The sequence below is a fragment of the Pristis pectinata genome, chromosome 25 (genome assembly GCF_009764475.1).
Source record: "Pristis pectinata isolate sPriPec2 chromosome 25, sPriPec2.1.pri, whole genome shotgun sequence".
Classification (NCBI taxonomy): Eukaryota; Metazoa; Chordata; class Chondrichthyes; order Rhinopristiformes; family Pristidae; genus Pristis; species Pristis pectinata.
In genome coordinates this window covers 15,986,961-16,012,408 of record NC_067429.1, presented here as the reverse complement: position 1 = coordinate 16,012,408, position 25,448 = coordinate 15,986,961, and the positions used below count along the sequence as shown (strand labels likewise).

The following is a 25,448-nucleotide window of genomic DNA, read 5'->3' as shown; positions in this document are numbered from 1 at the left end:
CAGTCTACCATGCAGGACCTTGTCATATAGAAATCACAGATATAGAGTCCTGATGCAGGGTTTCGACCCGAAACATCAACAATTCTTTTCCTCCCACAGATGCTGCTTGACCCGCTGAGTTCCGCCAGCTGATTTTTTGTTGCTCGTGGATACAATAGTGTGTGATTTGCTTAGAGACCCAGATTCACAGGGAAATGAATAACTAAGTGGCACTAGAGAACCCATTTTAGAAAGCAGGTACAAATTGAGCACTCTGTATCCCACAGAAGTGCATTGTTCTTTGATTAAACCACTCTGCGAATGTATCAACATTACATTACATTATGGCTTTTCTTTGAGCTCAGTGTCACTTTCCTCTACTACCTCAGGTCCCTTAATTCCTTTCATGTCAAAAAATCTATCAATCTTTATCTTGAATTTCATCAGTAATTGAGCCGTTGAATCTTCATGTAAAGGATTACAAAGAGTCTCCATCCTCTGAGTGAAGAAATGTGTTTACATCTTTCTGTTTTGAATGGCCCACCCCTTTGATATTAACCCCTGGCTCTAGATGTGACAGCCAAAGGAAATATCATCCATGCATTCATATTAGAATTTTGTGCTGTAATTATTCTCCCAACCATAAGTAACTGTTAGACATTACCATTTGAGGAAGGGTACTCAGCAAGTCTCATATTAGCATCACTTTTTGAAGGACATAATTTGATACATGGTATTCACATGTATTGCTTGAATCCACATCAAAAGATTTGCAAAACTAGTACTCTTGTTAATGACTTTTTGCAGAATAGTTTTGATTTTATATGATGTCATGAAGTTCTTAACTTATCTTCTAAAATAAACTACTATCGCAAAGCAAAATGTAAGAAATAATGTAATAATTCTACAAATGTGAGGTTGATAAGAGTGGGCCTTAATCAATTGCAATGAATGTCCCTGAGCATTGATGCACGGAAAATGAAATGATAGTTATAATCTATAATTTCACCAAGCATTGCAGGTCAAAATCGCTGTGCAAATGTGGCTATACAACAGCTATCAGACTGCAACATTTTAAGTCATTCATACCTGATGTATTCAAGTGACTCTTAAGATTTTTATTATTGACTGAAATCTCTCTGGGGGATTAACTTTGCATTAGAATTCTAATAAATGGATCAGCTAAAGCAGCCGAAAGAGAAATTTTTCTTTGAGATTATTTCAAGCATTGACTCATTTAGCACAAAACCTTTAAGTGAATTATTGAACAATGATTGTATTAATGTAAGGAGAATACATATAATTATTATAAGTATTCAAGAGAATATTTTCAGAGAAGATCCCTTATATAAACCCCAGTTTCTAATGAATTGGTTGATTCCATTTGAGGGTGCTGCAATTAGCTATTGTAAACTTGAGTTAGGGAAAGGGTAAAGTGCCATTGTTTTCCCACAGTGGTCATCACCCACTGACCTCCACTGGAAGCCACACGTACATCTGATGAGGACCCGATTAGTCTTAGACATTAGGCACATATACTTGAATGGTTTTCTGGCATTTGTTGTGTCTAGATTGTGAGGGTGAACAGTAGAGTAAGGCTTCCAGTGGTCTGTACCGCTACAGTTAGTGCCCAAGGAGAGGAACAATACAGTATTTTAGCTTCTTTCAAAGAACTACTAAGATAGCAGACTAGTGAGTAAAATCACAACTTGCATTTATTTAATGCATTTAAAATATAGTAAAATGGCCAAGGTGCCATTTCATCAAACAAAACTTGACACAGTTGTACATGATGCAGCTGTATAAAACTTTAGTTAGGCCGCACTTGGAGTATTGCATGCAGTTCTGGTTGCCCAACTACAGGAAGGATGTGGAGGCTTTGCAGAGGGTGCAGAAGAGGTTTGCCAGGATGCTGCCTGAGTTAGAGGGTATTAACTCTGAGGAGAGATTGTTTTCTCTGGAGTGTCACAGGCTGAGGGGGGACCTGATAGAAGCTGATAAAATTATGAGAGGCATAGACAAGGTAGATAGCCATAATCTTTTTCCCAGGGTAGGAATGCTGAAAACCAAAGGGCATGGCTTTAAGGTGAAAGGGGAGAAGTTTAAAGCAGCTGTACAAAGCAAGTTTGTTTTACACAGAAAATGGTAAGTGTCTGGAATGTGCTGCCAGGGGTGGTGATGGAAGCAGATGTAATAGTGGCTTTCAAGATAGGCACATGAATATGCAGGGATGGAGGGATATGGATCATATACAAGCAGAAGGGATTTGTTTAATTTGGCATCATGCTCGGCACAGACATCATGGGCTGAAAGGCCTGTTCCTGTGTTGTGCTGTGCTGTACAGTTCCATCTTCAATGTTCTATCACACTGAGCTACAAAGGGAAATATTGGGACAAATAACTGAAGGCTTAGTCAAAGTGACAGACTTTAAGGAGCATTGTAAAAGGAAAAGGAGACAGAGAGAATAAGGGAGAGAAAAGCTATTGTAGAGGGAAAACTGTAGCTTTAAGTGAATCTCATCTGTGATATTTTTCTTTACAATTATTTCCTTATAATTATAGCCATTTTGATTCACTACAGGAATCCTGAAAAAGTGCTAATTGATTCATACACCAGCAAAGGCTGCAAATTTGTCTTGTCGTGATGATTAATCATGGAATTTTAATTGGAAATGAAATATAGTCTATATACGTAATTGCAATTTGCATGTTTAATTTGTTTGGCTCAATAAGGTGGACTGTAGAATAATTGTCTTTGGTGCAGGTGATATTTTTACCTAAAATAACAAGTATCCTTTACTTTGCATCTGTTTAAATGCCAGTACAGATTTTAGTTTAGATTTTTATCCTTATTTATAAACAGTTTTTCAAGAATACAAGAATGAAGGACCCATTGGTTAACAAATTAAAGACTTGTATTCTATAGCACCTTACATCTCTAACAGGATATACTTTTGTGTCTTGAAGTTAGTGAAATACTCTTAATGTATAACATTGTGATGCAGGCATTCAATTGAGACACAGCAATCTGAAATTGAGGCTGAACAATGTCAATGTACTGAGACAACTATTGATGTTTCTCTTGACATAAAGTGGACTCAGACCTGATGTTTTGGCAGCATAGACTTAACCTTCAGACTGTTCATAGGTAGTTCCTTAGACCTTTGAAGAAAGAAACAGCTTAGATGAATTAACATCTTGGAGTACAAGTAATGTAGGCAGTGAATCTTTTTAACTGACAAATGAAAACCAGTTGTCTCCACGTTGCCACTATGTTACTTCAAAAGCAAGTGCACTCGATATTTTGTAAGCAAAAACTAAAGGTACCACAAGCCAGCCTACTGTTGTTTTTTTTAGCTACTAGTGTGGTAAGTCCATATTTATTTCTACTTGAATTACTTAACCTAACAGCAACAAAATACAAAAACCACAAATATCAAACATCACAAATACCAAAAATGTCATTGACAGAACAAGAAGGACTGAATGGTTAATCACTAATGGATGTGAATCGACAGTACAGCTCTGCCAATGTTTTTCTTATCAAAGTAAGGAACAAAAAAATGCAGTTAACAAGGATAACTTACTGGGAGTTGCACATGTTTTCCTCGTAATAAATTACGTTCTGATAATAATCTTACAGTCAATATTTGCATAGGGAGTCATAGAGTTATAGCGCACTAAAGCACAGAAACAGTTTTTCAAGGATACAATTATACTGAAGGACCCATTGGTTAACAAATGAAAGACTTGTATTCTACAGCACCTTAGATCTGTAACAGTTTATAAATCAGGCCATTCGGCCCATCTAGTCCATGCCGACCTGATCTTCTGCCCAGTCCCATCTAGCTGCACCTGGACCATATCCCTCCAAACCCCTCCCATCTATGTACCTGTCCAAACTTCTCTTAAATGTTACAATTGAACCCACATCTACCACTTCTGCTGGCAGCTCGTTCCACATTCACACCACCCTCTGAGTGAAGAAGTTCCCCCTCAGATTCCCCTTAAATATTTCATCTTTCACCCTAAACCTGTGCCCTCTAGTTCTAGTCTCACCCAACCTTAGGGGAAAAAGCCTGCATGTATTCACCCTATCTATACCCCTCATAATTTTGCATACTTCTATAAGATCTCCCCTCATTCTCCTGTGCTCCAGGGAACAAAGTCCTAACCTATTCAACCTTTCCCTATAACTCAGGTCCTCAAGTCCCAGCAACATCCTTGTAAATTCTCTCTGCACTCTTTCAAGCTTATTTATATCTTTCCTGTAGGTAGGTGACCAGAACTGCACACAATGCTCTAAATTCAGCCTCACCAACGTCTTGTACAACCTCAACATAACATCCCAACTCCTGTACTCAATGCCCTGATTTATGAAGGCCAATGTGCCAAAAGCTCCCTTTATGACCCTATCTACCTGTGACACCACTTTCAAGGAACTATGGATCTGTATTGCCAGGCCCCTGTGTTCTACTGCTCACCTCAGAGCCCTACCATTCACTGTATAAGTCTTACCCTGGTTTGTCCTCCCAAAGTACAAAACCTCACACTTGCCTGCCTTAAATTCTCTCTGCCATTTATCAGCCCATTTACTTAGCTGGTCAAGATCATGCTGCAAGCTTTGATAGCCTTCCTCGCTTCCACTATGCCCCCAGTCTTGGTGTCATCTGTAAATTTGCTGATCCAGTTTACCACATTATCATCTAAATCATTAATATAGATGATAAACAACAACGGACCCAGCACCGATCCCTGCGGCACACCACTAGTCACAGGCCTCCAGTCATAGAGACAAACATCTCCTACCAACTCTCTGGTTTCTCCTGCTAAGCCAATGTTGAATCCAATCCTACCTCATCCTGAGTGCCAAGTGACTTAACGTTCTGGACCAGCCTCACATGCGGGATTTTATCAAAGGCCTTACTAAAGCCCACGTAGACAACATCCACTGTCTTTCTCTCATCAACCTTCTTAGTAACCTCCTCGAAGAACTCTATAAGATTGGTTAGATATGACCTACCATGCACAAAGTCATGTTGACTATCCCAAATCAGGCCCCGTCTATCCAAATACTTATATATCCTGTCTCTTAGAATACCTTCTAATAATTTACCCACGACTGATGTCAGGATCACCGGCCTATAATTTCTCGGCTTATTCTTAGAGCCTTTCTTAAACAACAGAAAAACATTAGCTATCCTCCAGTCCTCCGGCACCTCACCCATAGTTAAGGACGTTTTAAATATCTCTGCCATTTCTGCACTAGCCTCCCACAAGGTCCAAGGGGAAACGTTGCCTGGCCCTGGGTATTTATCCACCTTAATTCACCTCAAGACAGCCAACACCTCCTCTTCCATAATCTAAATACAGTCCATGACCTCACTACTCTTTTGCCTCAGCTCTATAGTCTATGTGTCTACTATTTATTCATTGTAGACAATAAAAAGACGCATCAATAATGAACTCATGGAAAATAATAAAGTGAGGTTGTTGAAGGGAAGTTGTTGTTGACAATTGTGTCAGATTTTTTCAAATAATGACTGAATGTTTGATCAAGAAAGAAATGATTTTGTGTCTGTGGAGATTCCTAATATGTTTCATAAAGTGTTGCACATGAGGCTTGTTGAAAACTTTTAAGAATTACCACAGTATTACTAAAAGTACAGAAAACAGAATACAAGGGAAGTAAGTTTTGGACAAATGGGAGAGACTGTAGAAATAAGGCACCTCATCAGAAAGCCCCACATCCATTTTAATTCTCACAGTGTACAGCCAATTTTGAATTTGGTTTAGGGAGCATAATCTCACATTACTGAAGAAGAGAGATGATATAAAGCAAGAAGGAACATAAAGGACTTCATGAAGGCATTGACAGGACAGCCGACTGGGAAAGCAAATTGACCGCATGGCCCATCAGGTAAAGGCAAAGGCGGTGGCATTTGCTTCATGATGAACTTATCATGGAGTGCAAATGTAGCAGTACTGTCTCAGTCCTGCTCCCTCAACCTGGAACATCTGGCGGTCACGTGTTGTCCGTTCTACCTACCAAGGGAGTTCTCTGCCATCAGCCTCGTCGTGGTGTATATACCACCCCTGGCAAATGTCAAACTGGCACTGGAGGAGGTGAGCGCCATGATTAACAGTCACAAGACAGCGCACCCTGATGCCTTCCCGATCATCACAGGGGAATTCAACCAGGTGAACTTCAAGAAGTCTCTAGCCAACTACCACCAACATATCACCTGCGGAATCAGAGGAGCCAACACACTCGATCACTGTTAAACCACCATCAAGAACACGTTTCGTGCCATCCTGTGCCGTCACTTTGGCAAGTCTGATCACCTGGCTGTACTCCTACTCCCGGCGTATAGGCAGAGACTGAGGACCTCAGCACCAGTGGTGACGACCACGAAGCTATAGTCAACGGAGGCAGAGGAGCGTTTACAGAACTGCTTTGAATTGGTGTACTGGCCCGTATTCAGCGATTCATCCTCGGAACTGAATGAATATGCCACGGCCATCACCGAGTTCATCAAGACCTGTGTAGATGACTGTGTACCTTCAAAAACGTACCAAGTTTTCCCAAACTAGAGCACTGGATGAACCAGGAGATTCACAGTCTGATGAGGACTAGATCTGTGGCATTCAAGACCGGCGATCCAGGGCCCTATAAGTAGTCCAGGTACGACCTGCGGAAGGCCATCATGAGAGCAAAAAGGCAATTCAGCGTGAAGTTAGAGACACAATCGGATGCACGACAGCTGTGGCAGGGTTTGCATGCCATTACTTCCTATAAGGCGAAACCAAACAGCATAAATGGCAGCGATGCTTCACTTCCTGATGAGCTCAACACCTTTTATGCAGGCTTTGACAGGGAGAATAACACTACACCTGTGTGAATTCCCACAGCATCTGGCAACCCTGTGATATCTGTCTCAGAGGCCGATGTCCAAACATCCTTCAAAAGGATGAACCCTCACAAGGTGTCAGGCCCCAACGGTGCACCTGGCCCGGTTCTGAAAACCTGTGCCGACCAACTGGCTGGAGTGTTCAGGGACATCTTCAACCGCTCACTGCTGTGGTCTGAGGTTCCCACCTGCTTCAAAAGGGCAGCAATCATACCAGTGCCCAAGAAGAGCAGGGTGAGCTGCCTCAATGACTATCACCCAGTAGCACTCACATCAAGTGCTTTGAGAGGTTGGTTATGCCTAAAATTAACTACTGCCTGAGCAAGGACCAGGACCCGCTGCAATTTGCCAACCTCCACAATAGGTTTACAGCGGACGCAATCTCACTGGCTCTCCACTCAGCTTTGGAGCACCTAGACAACAGCAAGACATATGTCAAGCTGCTGTTTATCGATTACAGCTCAGTGTTCAACACCATCATCCCCTCAGTATTAATCAAAAAGCTTCAAAATCTGGGCCTCTGTACCTCCCTCTGCAAATAGATCGCTGACTTCCTTATTGGGAGACCACAGTCAGTGCAGATCAGTAGTAACATCTCCTCCTCGCTGTCAATCAACACGGGTGCATTTCAAGGATGCGTGCTTAGCCCACTGCTTTACCCTTCCTACACTCATGACTGTGTGGCCAAGCACAGTTCAAATGCCATCTGTAAGTTCACTGATGACGCTATTGTTGTTGGTGGAATCTCGGATGGCTACAAGGTGGTGTACAGGAGTGCGATAGATCAGCTGGTGGAGTGGTATCGCAACAACAACCTCCCACTCAACATCAGCAAGACCAAGGAATTGATTGTGGACTTCAGGAAGGGGCAGTCAGGAGAATACACACCAGGCCTCATTGAAGAGTCAGCAGTGGAAAGGTTCAGCAGCTTCAAGTTCCAGGGCTTCAACATCTCGGAGGATCTATTTTGGCCCCGACCCATTGATGTAATCATGAAGAAGGCACGCCAGCAGCTCTACTTTATTAGGAGTTTGAGGAGATTTGGTATGTCACCAAAGACTTAAAAATTTCTACAGATGTACGGTGGAGAGCATTCTGACTTGTTGCATCACAGACTAGTATGGAGGCTCCAATGCACAGGATCACAAGAGGCTGCAGAGGGTTGTAGACTCAGCCAGCTCCATCACAGGCACAACCCTCCCCACCATAAAGGATTTCTTCAAGATGCAGTGTTTCAAGAAGGTGACATCCATCACAAAGGACCCTTGCCATCCAGGACATGCCCTCTTCTCGTTACTACCACTGGGGAGGAGTTACAGGAGCATGAAGACCCACACTCAATGATTCAGGAACAGCTTCTTCCCCCCGACATCAGATTTCTGAACAGTCCATGATCCCATGAACACTACCTTGTTATTCTTTATTTTTTGCACTATTTATTTATTTTGTAATTTATAGTAATTTTATGTCTTCGTATGTACTGCAAAGCAACAAATTTCACAACATATACGTCAGTGATAATAAACCTGATTCTAAATGTGATTCTATTCTAATATAGTGGTGGCCTCTCACTACCCTCAGTATTCCTAATCTATGGATCTTGCCACAAAGGACTATATATAAACCTGCTTAAGTTGTCATCTGAAAATATAAAGAACAATATATTGTAATATAGGAGTAATACAAAGGAGTACAACAATTATTTGCACCTCCCCTAATATCACCTACTGCATTCGGTGCTCCAAGTGTGGCCCCCTCTACATTGGCGAGACCAAACGCAGACTAGCTGACCATTTTGTAGAGCATCTGCTCTCTGCCTGTAACCATGATCTGCATCTCCCGGTTGAGAGTCACTTCAATTCCCCCTCCCACTCCAGCACTGATATGTCAGTCCTCGGCCTCCTCCACTGCCAGGAGAAGTCCAAACACAAACTGGAGGAACAACACTTCATTTTCCATTTTGGGACCTTACAGCCTAACATCATGAACATCAAATTCTCCCACTTTAAGTAAACCAAATGCCCCACCGCCTCACCACTACCACCATGCCTCTTCTTTTCTTTCCTTCCCTTTCCAAGCCTATCTTTCTTTTTTCTCCTTGTCTATCTTTTTTTCCTCTCCTCCCCACCCCCCATGCCGCCTGCCTCTATACCTTTGACTCATCCCCTGATGGATCTGCTCTCCCCTCCTCCCCTGCATCTGCCTATCACCATCTCTTACCTGCATCTACCTATCACCACCCTGTACCCACCCCGCCTCCCCTCTTTTGTCCACCTATCACTGCTCTGTTTGTCCCCATTTTTCCTATCTTCAGTCCCGAAGAAGGGTCCTGACCTGAAACATTGACTGTCTGTTTTTCTCCACGGATGCTGCCTAACCTGCTGAGTTCCTCCAGCATCTTGTTTTTTTTCATCTCAATTCCAACACCTGCAGTCCTTTGTTTCTCTGTCTGACTCCGTTACCTATTGTTTCACATTGAATAATCTGAAACTACATTGTGTAGTGATGTTATTGGTATTCAGTGATGGTTATACAAAATTATTTAGTTTGGAGGAATTCTGTTCCTAATCTAGGAAGCAACATTTGCTTTATAACTATATTTCTTTAACCAGTAAGTTGACCTGAACTTATGGTTTCTTTGCCAAATTAGATTGTGTGCACAAAGGTGTGAATAATATTATGCTTAACTATTCCAAGCCTGCAGTATTAGATACCCAAAAGAAGATTCTATTGAATTCTTGTTGGATTTTATTAGTGTCTATCTTAAATTTTGATCACATGTTTTGAACTTACCAACAAGTAAAATTGTTTTTTTTTCAATGTCTGCTCTATAATCCTTGATAATGTTCAAGAACGTTGTTAAGCAACTGTGCACTGTTCTGGTCTCTCTATTGTATATTGAGGGACTGGAGAGTATGTGAAAATGATTTACATGAATATGAGAACTAAAGGACTGCAAATATTGAACAGTAAAGAGGTCAGAAAAAAAGAACTTTTGCCCGTTCAGTCATTCATGACAGTTACAACCTTTAAATATTCATTGTATCCTTATAAATTATTTCTGCACCTTCTTCATTGTTTCAATATCCATTATATAGTATGGTAACCAGAGTTGCAGTCTAACCATTTTTCTATATAAGCTTAAAATAAGTTAATTGCTTTTCAGTTCTTTGTCTCATGAATGAATCACGGTGAAATGTTTGTATTTTATCCGTGTTTAGCCGTGTTTGTATTTTATCCGTATTTAGCCGTGTTAATTCATTTTTTCTCACTGCGACCATGGTGCATTATCTCTCCTTGTGCTTCTTGACCTATTTACAGCCTTTTATATGAGTGATCATGTCATCTTCTTCCATTGTCTAGCTGAGTGTAATTTTTGTAGTGTTATACAGCACAGAAATAAGCCCTTTGGCCCACTGTTCACACCAGCCATCAGGCACCCATGTATATGAATCCTATTTTTTTTATTCTCCCCACATTCCCATCAACGTCGCCCAGATTCTCTCACCTACAGACGAGAAGCAATTTAAAGTGCCCAATTAATCTACCAACCTGTACTTCCTTGAGATGTGGGAGGAAACTGTAGCACCTGGAGGCAATTCACACAGTCACAGGGAGAATGTGCAAACTCCACATAGACAGCACCGGAGGTCAGGATTAAATCCGGGTCACTGGAGCTGTGAGACTAGCTACGCTACTGTACTATCCTTGTCTCATGTACAATACAGATGAACATAAATTTCCTCCAGTTCAATACTGAGACCAGAAGCAGCATCTTCAGCCCATGCTGTTAATTCCATCTCCCATACTACCCAACGTCCTAGGTTTGCATACAGCATCCTGGATGTCTGACACCATTTTCTCTCCATCACAAAACACTTGTACAGCCAAGCGCATAATATTGGTGTCACTGTCCCATTGTCAAATTGGTCACTGCTGAAACCTCATGGATGTTTTATTTATCTGCAGCCTCTGTTGCTCAAATGATTTTCCTGCCTCCATAGACTCCAAAACAACACAGCTTAACGTGAACCAAACCATGTTGGCTCTGGTTCAGGCATCCCTTGATTTAAAAATTTTCATCCTCGTCTTCAGATCCCTCCCTGGTCTTTCTCCAGCCCTTGAGCCATCTGAGAACTCTGCATTCTGATTTATCAAGTCACCTGGTCATTCCTGATTTCCTTTGTCCACAATTGGTAACCATTCCCTCAGCTGCCAAAGCTATCCCGAACCTCTCCATCCTCCTCCATCTCTCTTTTCCATTAAGACTTAAACTGAAACCTTTCCTCTTTGATAAAACTTTTGGTAGTCTGTCCTAATGCATCATTTGGTTTGGTGTTCGATTTTATTTGACTTCACCCCCTCCCCCCACCCCTTTGAAGCAGTTAAGGATGTCTTACAACTTCAAAGGTTCTATATAGATGCAAACCCTTGTTTTAATGCCACAGTCATTTAAGAGAATGTTGAAGTAACGGTGTCAATTTCTTAAATCCTTTCAGGTGTTTGTGAAGTGCCACTTTGAGTATGACCCTGTCAATGATAACCTGATCCCTTGCAAAGAAGCTGGCTTGAAGTTTACCTATGGCGATATATTACAGATTGTGAATCAGGAAGACCTCAACTGGTGGCAGGTAATGCCAGTGTCTGCACAGCACTTTGCTATCTTTCCAGCACAAATTCTTCTGCATTGGCTGAATTTCTCTGACCCTGTATTATCCTATAAATAGATCTGCATTCATTGGACAGATCTATTTATAGCCCCCGGCAGCAACTCCTGTGAGTTCTGGCACTTATTGGCTTTTCTTATCAGAAGACAGGCAAATGGGACAGCGGCTCAGCTAGAGGAGCTACTGTCTCATACCTCCAGCACCTCGGGTTCAATCCTAACCTCTGCTGTCCATGCAGACCTTGTATATTATTCCTGTGACTGCGTGGGTTTCTTCCCTGGGTGTTTCCATTACTTCCTTGGGTGTTTTCGTTTCTTCCCAGATATGCAGGTTGGCAAGTGAATTGGTGTTTTCATTTCTTCCCAGATATGCAGGTTGGCAAGTGAATTGGTCTTTGTAAATTTCCCCAAGTGTGTAGGTAGTGGTAGAAACTGGGGAGGAGAGGGCGTTGAATGGAATGTGGGGAGAATAAAATGGGATTAGTCTAAATGGGTGCTTGACGGTTAGTGTGGACTCCGTAAGCCACAGGGCCAGCTTCCGTGCCGTATGACTCTGTTTGTCTATCTTCTCATTGGCCTCTACCCCCACCTACCCCAATCAATAACCTCTTTTATGGAGCTGATTTCTTCCAGCCATCCCATCAGTGGATGACCCATGCCACTGGTACCTTGGCAACACTGATCAAGTCGATGTACGTGCGTTGCTGAGTAACAGATGGTGCATCTGCTTCTTGCCATTAAGTGGGAGCTACGCTGGGTTTAGTTTTGACTGTCTGGGTTCTGACCTGAGCTATCCTGGGTTTAGTCCCAAGTGTCCTTGGCTCGGTTTCAGGTTTGGGTATCTAGAACTTGGACCCATTTGTCTCTGCTATTCTGTGTAAACCTCACAAAAAGCAAAATATGTCTGATTTAAAGTCCTTGTGCCCATTTCCAGCAGAAATCTCACCCACGTCCATAAGTTGTTAACCTAAAACAGGTTTAGTTGCCTGTCATATTTCCTCTAAAGAAATTGTCATCAACACACAAGGCTCATTTTAGTTAGAGTCATAGGATTACTTGAGCCCTGACAATATCCTTGTATATCTTTTCTGCACTGGTTCCAGCTCAACCTCTCTCCATAACTCAGTCCCTCGAGTCCTGGCAACTTCCTCATAAATTTGCTCTGCATTCTTTCCAGCTTAATGGCATCTTCCCTACAACAGGGTGACCAAAACTGAACACAATACTCCAAATGCATCCTCACCAATGTCTTGTACAACTGCAACAAAACATCCCTAATTATATACCAGACTGATGAAGGCCAACATGCTAAAAGCCTTCTTCACCACCCTGTCTATCTGTGACACCACTTTCAGGGAATCATGTTCTTGTGCTCCTAAGTTCTGTTGTACAACACTCCCCAAGGCCCTACCGTTCACTGTGAAAGCCCTACCCTTATTTGTCTTCCCAAAATGCAACACCTCACAGTTATCCAAATTTCTTGGCCCACTTACCCAGCTGATCAAGATCCCACTGTGATTCTTGATAACCTTCTTCACTGTCTATGATATCACCTATTTTAGTGTAATTATTTAATGGAAATTGGTTACAATCTATGACCTTCATAATTAACTCACAATAAAAAGAGGTGTAAATCACACAGCGATTTAGAGTATCTTTTTACATAAAAAGATGCTCTAAATCACTGTATGATGTACTCCTCTTTCTATTGTGCTGGTGAGAAAAGTTTACAGACCACTCGATCTGTGGACCTGATGTCTGTTGTTTCTTCCAGTACGCCTCTGGGCACAGGAAATCTAGCTGCTAGATGACCATTGAGGTCTTACATCAGTGACTGACCTGGCCATGAAATGATCTTAGCTACTGGAGAGGACCCACCTCTCCCAAACTCAACAGCTATCAATGCTATCAAATGCCCAGCAAAATTGCAGAATGCTGTGAAAATATTTCAACATCAATCTTATGATCCAAATCTCAGCTTAAATTCTTAAAGTTCCAATATTTCTTACACTACTTGACTGATCATAAAAAGTAACGTATCATAAGTTTTGATGGACCATTCATAAGCCTGCCTTCTTTAAATAAACAAATCAGGAGTGATTTCATAAAGTTTATAAGAATTTTTAAAACTCACAGATGAAAAGAGGCAAGAGGGATACTGGAACCACCTCAGCCAGGGTCACAACAGAACTCACTGAGTCTGCTGTGGACTTGGCCTCCTGTCATTGGCTGCAATGCTAAGAAACCCTGCCCATTATCACCTGCCCAATCCCAGCAATTCTGAATTCCCCACCCTCTCACCCTCTCTCCAACTTGTCTCCTGGGACTCCATATCCACAATGGTGGGAGATTACAGGCAGAAGGCCATTCTACTGAACCTGACACCTTAGTTTGTGCATCAGAGTTTAGTTGTGCATACCAAAAAGTTAATAGCATGAAGATTAAAATATTTCTTTGTCATTAAACCATTTCTTATACAGCACCAAAACACCAGTTTGACAGCATTCCTGTGGAAAATGCATTATGAGGAAGTTTTGCCCTTTCCTCCAGCATTTTCGATTACCCTGAGACAAACAAGAGTGTGTATTAAAAACACTATGATGCTGGAGGAACTCAGCAGGCCAGGCAGCATCCATGGAGAAAAGCAGTCAGTCAACATTTCGGATCAGGACCCTTCCTCAGGTCTGAAGATAGGAAGAGGGGAAGCCCAATAAAAGCAGAGCAGTGATAGGTGGACAAAGGAGGGGAGGCTGGGTGGACACAGGGAGGTGATAGGTAGTGTGGATTTTGGGGAGGAGATAAAATTGGGCAGTCCTAAGTTGTGGGGCTATCATGTTGGTAGCTGTGGGGGGGAGATCTCCTAAGGTGATGTGGATTTTGGGGAGGAGATAGAATTGGGTGGATAAAACCCCGCCTCCCCACCTGTGTCCACTTATCACCGCCCTACCTTTCCCTCTTATATATATTGGGCTTCCCCTTTTCCTATCTTCAGTCCTGAAGAAGGGTGCTGACCCAAAATGTTGACTGCCTGCTTCTCTCCATGGATGCTGCCTGGCCTCCTGAGTTCCTCCAGCATCATCGTGTTTTTCATCTAGATTCCAGCATCTGCAGTCCTTTGTTTCTCTGTCAAGTGACTTATCCTTCTGGACCAACCTCCCATGTGGGACTTTGTTAACTGCCTTGCTTAAGTCCAGGTAGACAACGTCCACTGCCTTTCCCTCATTGACCTTCTTGGTAACTTCGTTGAAAAATTCTATAAAATTGGTTAGACATGACCTGCCACGCACAAAGCCATGTTGACTGTCCTTAATCATGCCCTGTTGATCCAAATACTTATATACTGTATCCTGTCCCTTAGAATACCTTCCAATAATTTACCCATGACTGACATCAGGTTCACCAGCCTATAATTTCCCGGCTTATTCTTAGAACCTTTTTTGAACAATGGAACAACATTAGCTATCCTCCAGTCCACTGGCACCTCAACTGTGAATAAAGACATTTAAAATATTTCTGCTAGGGCCCCTACAGTTTCTGAACTGGCCTCCCACAAGGTTCAAGGGGACACCTTGTCAGGCCCTGGGATTTATTCACCTTAATTCACGTCAAGACAGCCAGCACCTCCTCTTCCATAATCTAGACACAGTCCATGACCTCACTACTCCTTTGCGTCAGTTCTATAGTCTCTGTGTCTGTCTCCAGAGTTAATACGGATGCAAAAAAAATCATTTAAGATCTCCCCCATCTTTTTTGCCTCCAGGCATAGATGACCATGCCGATTTTTAAGATGATCATTTTTGTCCCTTGCTATCCTTTTGCTCTTAATATAGCTATATTCTCTTTCACCCTGGCTGTCAGAGCAACCTCACGTGCTCTTTTTGCCCTCCTGATTTCTCTCTTGTGTTCCCTTGCATTTCTTATGCTCAAGTGCCTCATTTGATCCTAACTGCATATACCTGATATGCGCCACCTTTTTCTTTACCAGAGCCTCAATATCCCTCAATAACTAATGTTCCCTAAACCTGTTAGCCTTGCCTTTTTATACTAACAGGAACATACAGATTTTGTACTCTCAATATTTCACCTTTTAAAGCCTTCCACTTACCAAGCATCTCTTTGCCAGAAAACAGCCCATCCCAATCCACACCTGCCAGATCCCTTCTGATGCCAGCAAAGTTGGCCTTACTCCGATTTAGAATCTAAACCTGAGGACCAGTCATATCCTTTTCCATAATTATCTTGAAACTAATGGAATTATGATCACTAGGTCCAAAGTGTTCCCCTACACATACTTCTGTCACCTACCCTGTCTCGTTCCCTAAGAGGAGATCCAGTATCGAACTTTGTCTATTTGGGACCTCTACATATTGATTAAGGAAACTTTCCTGAACACATTTGACAAACTCTATCCCATCTAATCCCTTTACAGCTTGGAAGTCCCAGTCAATCTTCCTGCAACCAATTCTTGGGAACACCAAATTCATTATCTTTGGTCCTACCACAAATATTATTCCCTGGTCTTTGGATTCTGTTCTTCTCTCTCTAGCAAGTGACTGCAGTTGCATCAGATTGCCCACTGCTTTGACCTTAATTTAAGCCTTGACAACAAAATCTGTCTACTTTCAAATCCATAACATTGTATGACTCCACATATCTCAGTGAAAGCCTTGTTCATGTTTTTATTACCTCCAAAGTTAACTGTTCTAACACACTCCTGGTTGGTCCTTCATCTTCCACCATTTGTAATCTTGAGGTCATCTAAATTCAGCTCTTTGAATCATCATTTGTACCAAGTCCTGTTCATCTATCAGCCATGTGCTTGCTAACCTGCATTAGCTCCAGTTGACCAACTTGATTTTAAAATTCTCATTTTCCGCATAGCTGTGCTCTTTCCTAAATATGTGTCACCACAGCCCTCCAAAATCTCTCTACTCCTTGATTCTCGACCTCTTGGGCATTCACACATGTTATCCTTCTTTTGCCAGCAACCATGCTTTCTGCTGCCTTTGCAGTTCTTTCCTAAACTTCCCTCTCTCCCCTGCTCAGCTTTTCTCTTTTGTCTAAGCTCTTGATTATCTGTCTTCATTTGGGGCTCAGTATTAGTTTGTTTGTCAATCTCCTATGAAGCATTTTAGGTTGTTAGTCTGTTAAAGATTCAAAATCATTATGATGATGTTGGTCTTGGTAAATTACAACTGAAGACAAAAAGTGCTGGAAACACTTGGCAAGCTAGACAGTGTCTGTGAAAAAAGAAACAGTTAATGTTTCAGGTTGAAGTAAGGACATAGGAACCAGGAAACAAGAAAAAAACAAGTTAACTTTAATCTGCAAAGAGGGTGGGGGAGGAATGAGGTGGATTGAAGCAATATTTCTGATAAGGTGGAGCCACAGGATTGCCACAGCGATTAGGTGTAGATACAATCATCCACTTAATAGTTTAGAGAGAACAGTGGGAGAGACAGTGTAAAAGAAAGGAATGTAAAAACTATAAAATGAGGGCAGAGAGAGAGAGAGAAAGATCACAAACAGAGGAAAGCAAAAGCTGGAAAATGCAGAGCTTTAGGAAACGTGCAGCAGGTCAGGCAGGCCGTGATGATGGAGGAGGAAAAACTGAGCCAATATTACAGATGGATGACCTAGAGCAGAACTAGCCAGTCTGACATAAAGAGAGAAAGCCAGTTATCTGAGGTTGTAGAATGTGAGTCTGGAAGCCCACAATGTGACAACATGCCCAGATGGAACATGAGGTACTGTTCCTCAAGCTTATGTTGGGCCTCATTAGGACAGTGCAGAAGACTACAGACAGATAAGTCAGAGTGGGAATGTGTTGGAGAATTAAAGTAGCAAGCCCAGTGTCACCCATGTAGACTGAATATAAGTGTTCTGCAAAGTGATCACCCACTCTGCATTTGGCTTCTCCAATATAGAGAAGTCAAATTGTGAGCACTGAGAGCAGTAAACGAGATTGGAAGAAGTGCAAGTATGTCCCTGCTGCACCTGAATAGACTGCTTGCATTTCTATGTGGTGAGAAGGGAAGACGGATGTTTCTCTTTCCACAGGTGCTGCTTTACCTGCTGAGTGTTTCCAGCATTTCCTGTCTTATTTCAGGTTTCCAGCATCTGCAGCTTTTAAAAATTTTCTTGTGCAATTGGTGAGGCCTGGTAGGGTGCGGAGGGGTGTAAGTGAAATGCCAGGGAATGGTTTGGTAATAGAACTCAGAACCCAATGTAATTTCTTGCTTTGAACATCATCTTACCTTATGCCACAAACCTAACCAATATATTTTGCTGCAGGTCCTTCATACATTAACATTCTAGATTATGTCCAGTGTACAATGTTTTCTTTCCTAGTTGACTAATATACAGTGGTTGATAAATGAGTCAAATATGTTGGAGCCATTAATATGTAATAAGTCTCACCATTGGCAGAGATTATCAGATGAGGAGTAGTGACTCTGTTGAGACCTTCTAATGCTGAATCACAGCTGTTGACCTTTGATTTATTTGAATTGTTCAATTCATCATTTGGGATCTTCTGACAATGGAAGCATCTAGAGAAACTAACACTTCTCATAGAGTAGAATGCTATCATGAGAAACTTTGAAATACGGCAAGGAAAGGAAAAGGATCAGTGAGTCCGTTCCATTAAAATTCAGGTCTCTAAACTGAACTTAGGTTTTAAACTAGCAATCAATTCCAACCATCCTTCAGGCCTTTGTATTAAGATAATTATTTATTTTCAGTAGCAAAGCATTGAATCAAGCCTGGATTAACTTCAGGTCATTATCATTAAACATGGCAATTTTTCGCTCAGTGTCATTTTCCTTGTTCTATACTTTTTCATTCCCAGTTTTTTCTCTTCCATACTGCAACCCCCAGCTTACAAAGATTCTAACTGTGGCATTTTCCATTTCTCTTCCATTTATCAATTACCATCCAATTGTTCCAGTTCTTTCATAATCATATTTCACTCCTCTTCATGACTAGTTCTCCATGCTACTCTCACCTGTTCTGCCCCCTCCATTTCATTGGTTAATGCACACGAACAGGTCCTTAACTATTCTTCCTGCCACTCTCACTGCTAATAGTTGGGCTTCAATCTCTGCACGCTGCAACTTTGAAAGCCTTTCTTCACAAGAGTTCCCATATAATCTGTAGAGACCATAATCCTGCCATCAGCACTGGTTGCAGTAGACCTGTTCCTGCACAGACTTAGGAGGATAAAAGGGATGGGCAAACACTAACTGTCAGCATGGAAAGGTTGATACAGTATTAATGACTAACCGTAATAAGTTTGGGGGTACTGATTCAACCTGCATGGTGTCCATGTGACTTACCACCCATCCATCCAACAGAAGGTCTTGACCACTTGCTCTCTCTACCACATGGCTAGTGTGGTTGTGGGCGAGGAGTGTCCTGCGGCAGTAAACTGACTCTGGACACCTACAAAAATATAGGAGGGATCTATCCTTGGAACAGGTAGAATGACAATGGCCTGTTCTTTTCAGTAAAGTCTAAAAGAGACTGGGGGCAAGATTCCACCCTAAAATGGCATATGAATTTACATATACACATAGGGCCTTTACTTGCATATTAAAAGACTCAATTTTTGAGAATATCATTGCCCACACAGGTAGAGGGATTGTCCTAGCCCATCATTTTGATACTACCACAACCCTATTTTCATTGGGCAGCAGTCCTCGGAATCTCTGCTTCATGGATTTTGCTATAATAAGTTGAACCAGGGTACTGATTAAAGGCACCCACTAGAGTTTTGTTAATCCTTTCCTATCCTCTTGTCTTCTAGGCCTGCCATGTGAAGGAGGGAGGTAGTGCAGGCCTTATCCCAAGTCAACTGTTGGAGGAAAAGAGGAAAGCTTTTGTCAAACGAGACTGGGACTTCTCTGCACCTTCAGGTATATGCTGATGATCCATAAATCGAAGCATTCCCTGTCTATTTTGTAAAAGTAATTCTGACACTTGGTTAAGTCTACACTGGTTAATATTAATAATAATTCACAGAGGCTTTCACAGGACTATTCAGTATGCCAGACAAAAAGAAACAGGATCCATATAGGTTACTGGAAACACAAGAGACTGCAGATGCTGGAATATGGAATAACACACAAAGCTTTGGAGGAACTCAGCAGGTCAGGCAGCATCAATGGAGGGGAATGGACAGCTAACTTGCAAATTAAGCATTGTAATTCATGATATTCCATTTATTTCAATGGGGAGGTTTACACTGAAAATGTTTGGTGTGTTACGGACTCAGTGAATGTCCCTTTAAGATAGAGAGTGTGTGTGTGTGTGTGTGTGTGTGTGTGTGTGTGTGTGTGTGTGTGTGGGGGGGGGGGGGTGCTTACGTCAATAGAAGATAAAGGACGTAATGACGTTGTTGAAGAAGCAGAAGAAGGGAGAGGGAGAGAAGGGAGAGAGACACCAGCCTGCTAGTTTTCTCTATCGATGGATGGGAAACAATAACTGTGTCTGCCACTGAAATCCATGTATGGAAATTGGAAGTAATCCGGTGGAGTTCATTTTGTTGCTGACCTTAGAAGGAAACAGGTATTTGTGTGTGGACGACCACGATTCGGATGCTTTTCGGGGTGAGGAAGTCGCTACCGAGTAAACACTGAAGTGTCGTTTGGGTTCCATCGTGGAACATATGGACTTCGTAATTACTCTCTCTATGTTTCTCTACGTCTACGTCTTATCTCCAGACAACAGTGGTTGTTGAAGAAGCCTTTGCTCATGTTTCACCTTATGGCTTGCGGAACTGAACTTTAAGAACCATTCCTGGACTTGGAGTTTGGGACTTTGCCACACACACACGAAGAGTTTAGTTTTAGGGGTTAACGTTCAAGGTTTAACATTTTTGAATTCTAACATACTAACATTTTTACTTTTATTTTACGTATTATCATAAGTAGTGATTAATAAAATAGTTTTTAACACTGAATCATGCTCAGTGTGTTTCTTTTGTTGCTGGTTCGTGACAGGTGTTTGACAAGACCAACAGTAAAGAAACACAACTCACAATTTAGCATGGAATATTTCCAAATCAGATTAATGCAAGCTCCACCATGCTCTCCTATGAGATTCCATCATCTTCAGCTCTTTGTTACTTCCACCTATCACCTCCCAGCTTCTGACATCATTCCCACTCTCGCTCCTCCCTCATCTGTGTATCACCCCCTCGCCTGGATCCACCTATCACCTGCCAGCTCTTGCTCCACTCCTTCCCCCCACCTTTTGATACTGGCTATTTCCCCTCTCTCTTTCCAGTCCAGATGAAGGGTCTCAACCCAAAACATCGACTGTCCCTTTCCCTCCATAGATCTGCTGAGTTCCTCCAGCGCTTTGTTTGTTGCTCCATCTAATTTACCCCTGACTGTCTTGGCAGTCAGAAAAAAAGTGTATGATAAGAATAGAAACAAAATAGGATATGGAGAAAAACATTTAAAAATCTCAAGTGGAAGTTTACCTTTATTGCTCCCTTTCTTGTGCTCCCAAGATTGAGCTTCACATCAGGGCCATAAATCACACGAGGAACTGCATTCTTCCAACATGACTTAGTAGGCCAGGTGGTTGCGTATACTTAACATGAAAATTAAGCATTGTAATTTCATGGTATTTCTCTGGGGAGGTTTACATCGAAAATCTTTGATGTTTGACAAGACCAACAGAAAAGAAACAGAATTCACAATTTAGCATGGAATATTTCCAGATTGGATTAATGCATGTTCTCAGAATCCAGCTACACAATGTGAGAAGCTTCAAACAAACCACAGTCAGCAATGTGTACTGCGTGTCAGGGCGAATGGATTCAAACTAGCATTGGTGACCTGGTCAGTTTTTCCAGCTTTTTTTGGCTTAATAACATACATGAATGGAATCTCTATTATCTATTGACAAAGATATTAGACAGGGTTACTGAATTCAGTCTACTTAATAGTTTGTTCATACTTCGAAGAGGGTGATTTAAATCCTTGAAGCTTAAATGAGATTTCAATATTCCCTATAGTGATCTATGTCCTTTATAACCATAATCGTACTATATATCATTTATATAGGTGCACTATGTGGAAGTATGGGTGGGAAAAGGAAAAAGAAGATGATGTATCTGACCACAAAAAATGCAGGTAATTATCATAAAATTTGACAAGATGTTTTGCTTTTGATGATGCACGTAGGCTTGCGCGCGCACACACACACACACACACACACACACACACACACACACACACACACACACACACACACTTCTATATATGTACACATATTGTATAAACACAATGCAAAAACAAAACTTGTACACAACACAGAAATTCTTAAAGTGCAGATGGCAATTACTTAAGTCCAAAAAAATATCGAGATAAATGTTTCATTAATTTTTATTGAGAGATGAATGTTGATCGGGACTGCAGGGAGTGTGTCCAGTACAAAGAAGCAATATTTAACTAAGATAACAGTCACTGACTGTTTCTTGAAAGCTCAAAGCCTCAGCAGAGTGCCAGCAGCACCAGCCTTTGCAGTGTCCTGCTGACTGCAGGTTCACTTTTGGCCATACTTGGCCTCTCGCTCTCTCTCACTCTACCCCCATGTTTTTCCCATGTTTGTATCTTTGGTCTCGTGTACAAGCTACCAATTCCCAGAGCTATCTAATGCCTGATTGTTTCAAAAATACATATTATGTTTCATTTATTATTTGCCCTGTTTCCTCCTCTGCAGATTGAACCATTCTTCACCATCATCAGTTACTCCCTTGCAGACTGACTCACACTCATTTCAGTGTTAAGTAATCAGATAACTCCTCTGTTTAATTCTAGAATTTGATTGGCATGAACTTCTTATCTGTTAAGAAGTAGCAAAGGTGCCACCATTTCGGAGGAAATCTTGGTTATTTTGCTAATTGTCTGGAATTCCGTGATTATCTCACATCCTTCAGACACAAAGCCCTTTAGATGTTTCAACCTCTTCTTTGTTTCTTTTTTTCTATATCAGCATTTTGTTCCACTTTATTTGTTTAAAGCACAATATCTTGTTAGCATATGTTGTAGGATTTAACATACAGGCCACCCCAGGTAATGAATGGGTTCTTTTACAGATGTCTGTTAGTCGATTTTGTCTGTAAGTGGGAAAACACACAAAAATTACTCGATATGGTAACTATACCTCAACAATATTGTAATAACTGGCATCAACAGCACATTAGACTGATAAGCAAGAATAATTACTGAAAATGGAAGGAGAGAGAGGAAACTAATTCTGCTGGTTGTAGGAATAAATTTGTGTATGCATGTCAGACTTTTGAGTTTAATAATGTTATGGGAGCTCGATCGTATGTTGGCATTGTCATACGTAACCCTGTCCCAGTCTATCTGTCTGCTTCCAACAGCACAGTCCCACAATCTAAATTAGTGCTCTGGCTTTCACATCCTGCAAGCTTTAAATGTAATTGTATTTCAGCACATTCTCTACAGTTTGTATTATTTCTGACTTAAATGACCATCATGCTTTGTTTCTCAACTTTACACCATTTTAATGGAGTTAAAACATATGGTATTTGCTTTAACGATCTTTACAACACAGTTCCATTGCAACAATGCTAAAACACATCAGAAACATGCTAAAATAGGCTTATAGATTTAAGATATTTTACTATTTCTTTAGGCTACCTCTTACAGTCTGTAAGGTAGAGTCTGCATGTCTAAAGACTAATGAAAATCATTCAAGAACTGTATCATGCTTAAGTGTTAATCAGATAACCCCTCTATTTAATTCTAGAATTTGATCGACATGAACTTCTAATCTATGAGGAAGTTGCAAAGATGCCACCATTTCAGAGGAAAACTCTGGTCCTTATAGGAGCACAAGGAGTTGGGAGAAGAAGCTTAAAGAACAGACTCATCATGTCTGATCCAATGAGATTTGGAACAACCATTCCTTGTGAGTAGAGATAGATTTGTTTTCCCACAACCTTTGACTACCAGGTGGTCTTATGATCACCATTCTGGTCATTTAGCTGGTTTGCGATTGAATGACTTGGATTTGGAGCAAAGGAGAGGTGGAACATGGAGGCTTTTAAGATCTCTGATCTCTGATTTCCAGTCTGATCTTGGAAAGTGAAATCAATTGGACCAGGATAACCAATCTTTTGAAGCAATAGAACTGATCCACGTCAGCACGCCATATATAAATTAATTACCTTTAAATCAACTGATCATAATTAAACACCAGGTCCAATGCGCAATGTATTTTAAAGTTCTCATGATTCTTTCAAGTAGGATATTCTTAGCTGAAAATAGAATTGGGAGTGTTTTAGGATGGCAGTAATTAGAAATACACTTATCTTTGGTAAAGTTGTATGATTTCTCTGTTATTGGGTCACTTCTCAGGCTCTTCTAAATTTGTCGCATCTAGTATGTGGTCTTGGGTGTATCTTTTTATCTCAGAACAATTCCAGGAGTTTGTACAAGAATTCCATAGTCAAACAGTCACTGTCACTGTTGATATATTTTATTCAAGGGTATTAAAAGTTGACTGAATTTAAATTCACTTATCTTTCAAAGTAGGATCTGGCCTTAACTCTCTGGATTATTACTTAAGAGTCATGGAGTTATATACCATGGAAACAGGCCCTTCGGCCCAACTCATCCATAACAATCCAGTTGTCTACTTCAGTTTGTCCCATTTCCCCACATTTAATCCATATCCTGCTAAACCTTTCCTATCTATGTACCTCTCTTTTAAATGATGTAATTCCAGACCAATGAAGGCAAGCATGCCAAATGTCTTCATCACCACTCTGTCTACTTGTGACTCCACTTTCGGGGAACTATGTACCTAAACCCTTTGGTCCCGCTGATCTACAGTACTTTCCAGGGCCCTACCATTTATTGTGTCAGTCCTGCCCTGGTTTAACATACCAAAATGCAACATCTCACACTTATCTGAGTTATCTTCTCCTCAATGATAATCAACACGGGCGCACCTCAAGGATGCGTGCTTAGCCCACTGCTCTACTCTCTCTACACTCTTGACTGTGTGGCTAAGCACAACTCAAATGCCATTTATAAATTCACAGATGACACCACTGTTGTTGGTAAAATCTCAGATAGCAACGAAGAGGTGTACAGGAGTGAGATAGGTCAGCTGGGTGAGTGATGTCACAACAACAACCTCGCATTCAACGTCAGCAAGACCAAGGAATTGATTGTGGACTTCAGGAAGGGGAAGTCGGGAGAACATACACCAGTCTTCATTAAAGGGTCAGCAGTGGAAAGGGTGAGCAGTTTCAAATTCCTGGGTGTCAACATCTCCAAGGACCTGTCCTGGGCCCAGCACATTGATGCAATCATGAAGAAGGCACGCCAGTGGCTCTACTTCGTTAGGAGTTTGAGGAGATTTGGTATGTCACCAAAAACTCTTGCAAATTTCTATAGATGTACAGCGGAGAGCATTCTGACTGGTTGCATCGCAGCCTAGTGTGGAGGCTCCAATGCAAGGATCGCAAGAGGCTGCAGAGGGTTGTAGACTCAGCCAGCTCCATCACAGGCACAACCCTCCCCACCATAAAGGACATCTTCAAGAGGCAGTGCCTCAAGAAGGCGGCATCCATCAGTAAGGACCCTCACCATCCAGGACATGCCCACTTCTCGTTGCTACTACTGGAAAAGAGGTACAAGAGCCTGAAGACCCACACTCAATGATTCGGGAACAGTTTCTTCCCCTCCATCATCAGATTTCTGAATGGTCCATGAACCCATGAACACTACCTCATTGTTCCTTTTTATTTGCACTATATATTTTGTAATTTATTGGTTTTTTATATCTTTGCACTTTGCTGCAAAACAACAAATTTCATGTCATATAAGATAGTGATAATA

General features: G+C 41.4%; 1 protein-coding gene across 1 annotated transcript in view; it reads left to right on the top strand.

The window, feature by feature from the left end:
- The window catches only part of mpp2b (MAGUK p55 scaffold protein 2b), a 111,608-nt gene that overhangs the window by 58,837 nt on the left and 27,323 nt on the right, over positions 1 to 25,448 (top strand). The window contains 4 exon segments of the mRNA XM_052038592.1: positions 11,390 to 11,521; positions 19,364 to 19,472; positions 21,633 to 21,701; positions 23,347 to 23,508. Of these exon segments, the coding sequence (XP_051894552.1) occupies positions 11,390 to 11,521; positions 19,364 to 19,472; positions 21,633 to 21,701; positions 23,347 to 23,508 (472 nt within the window).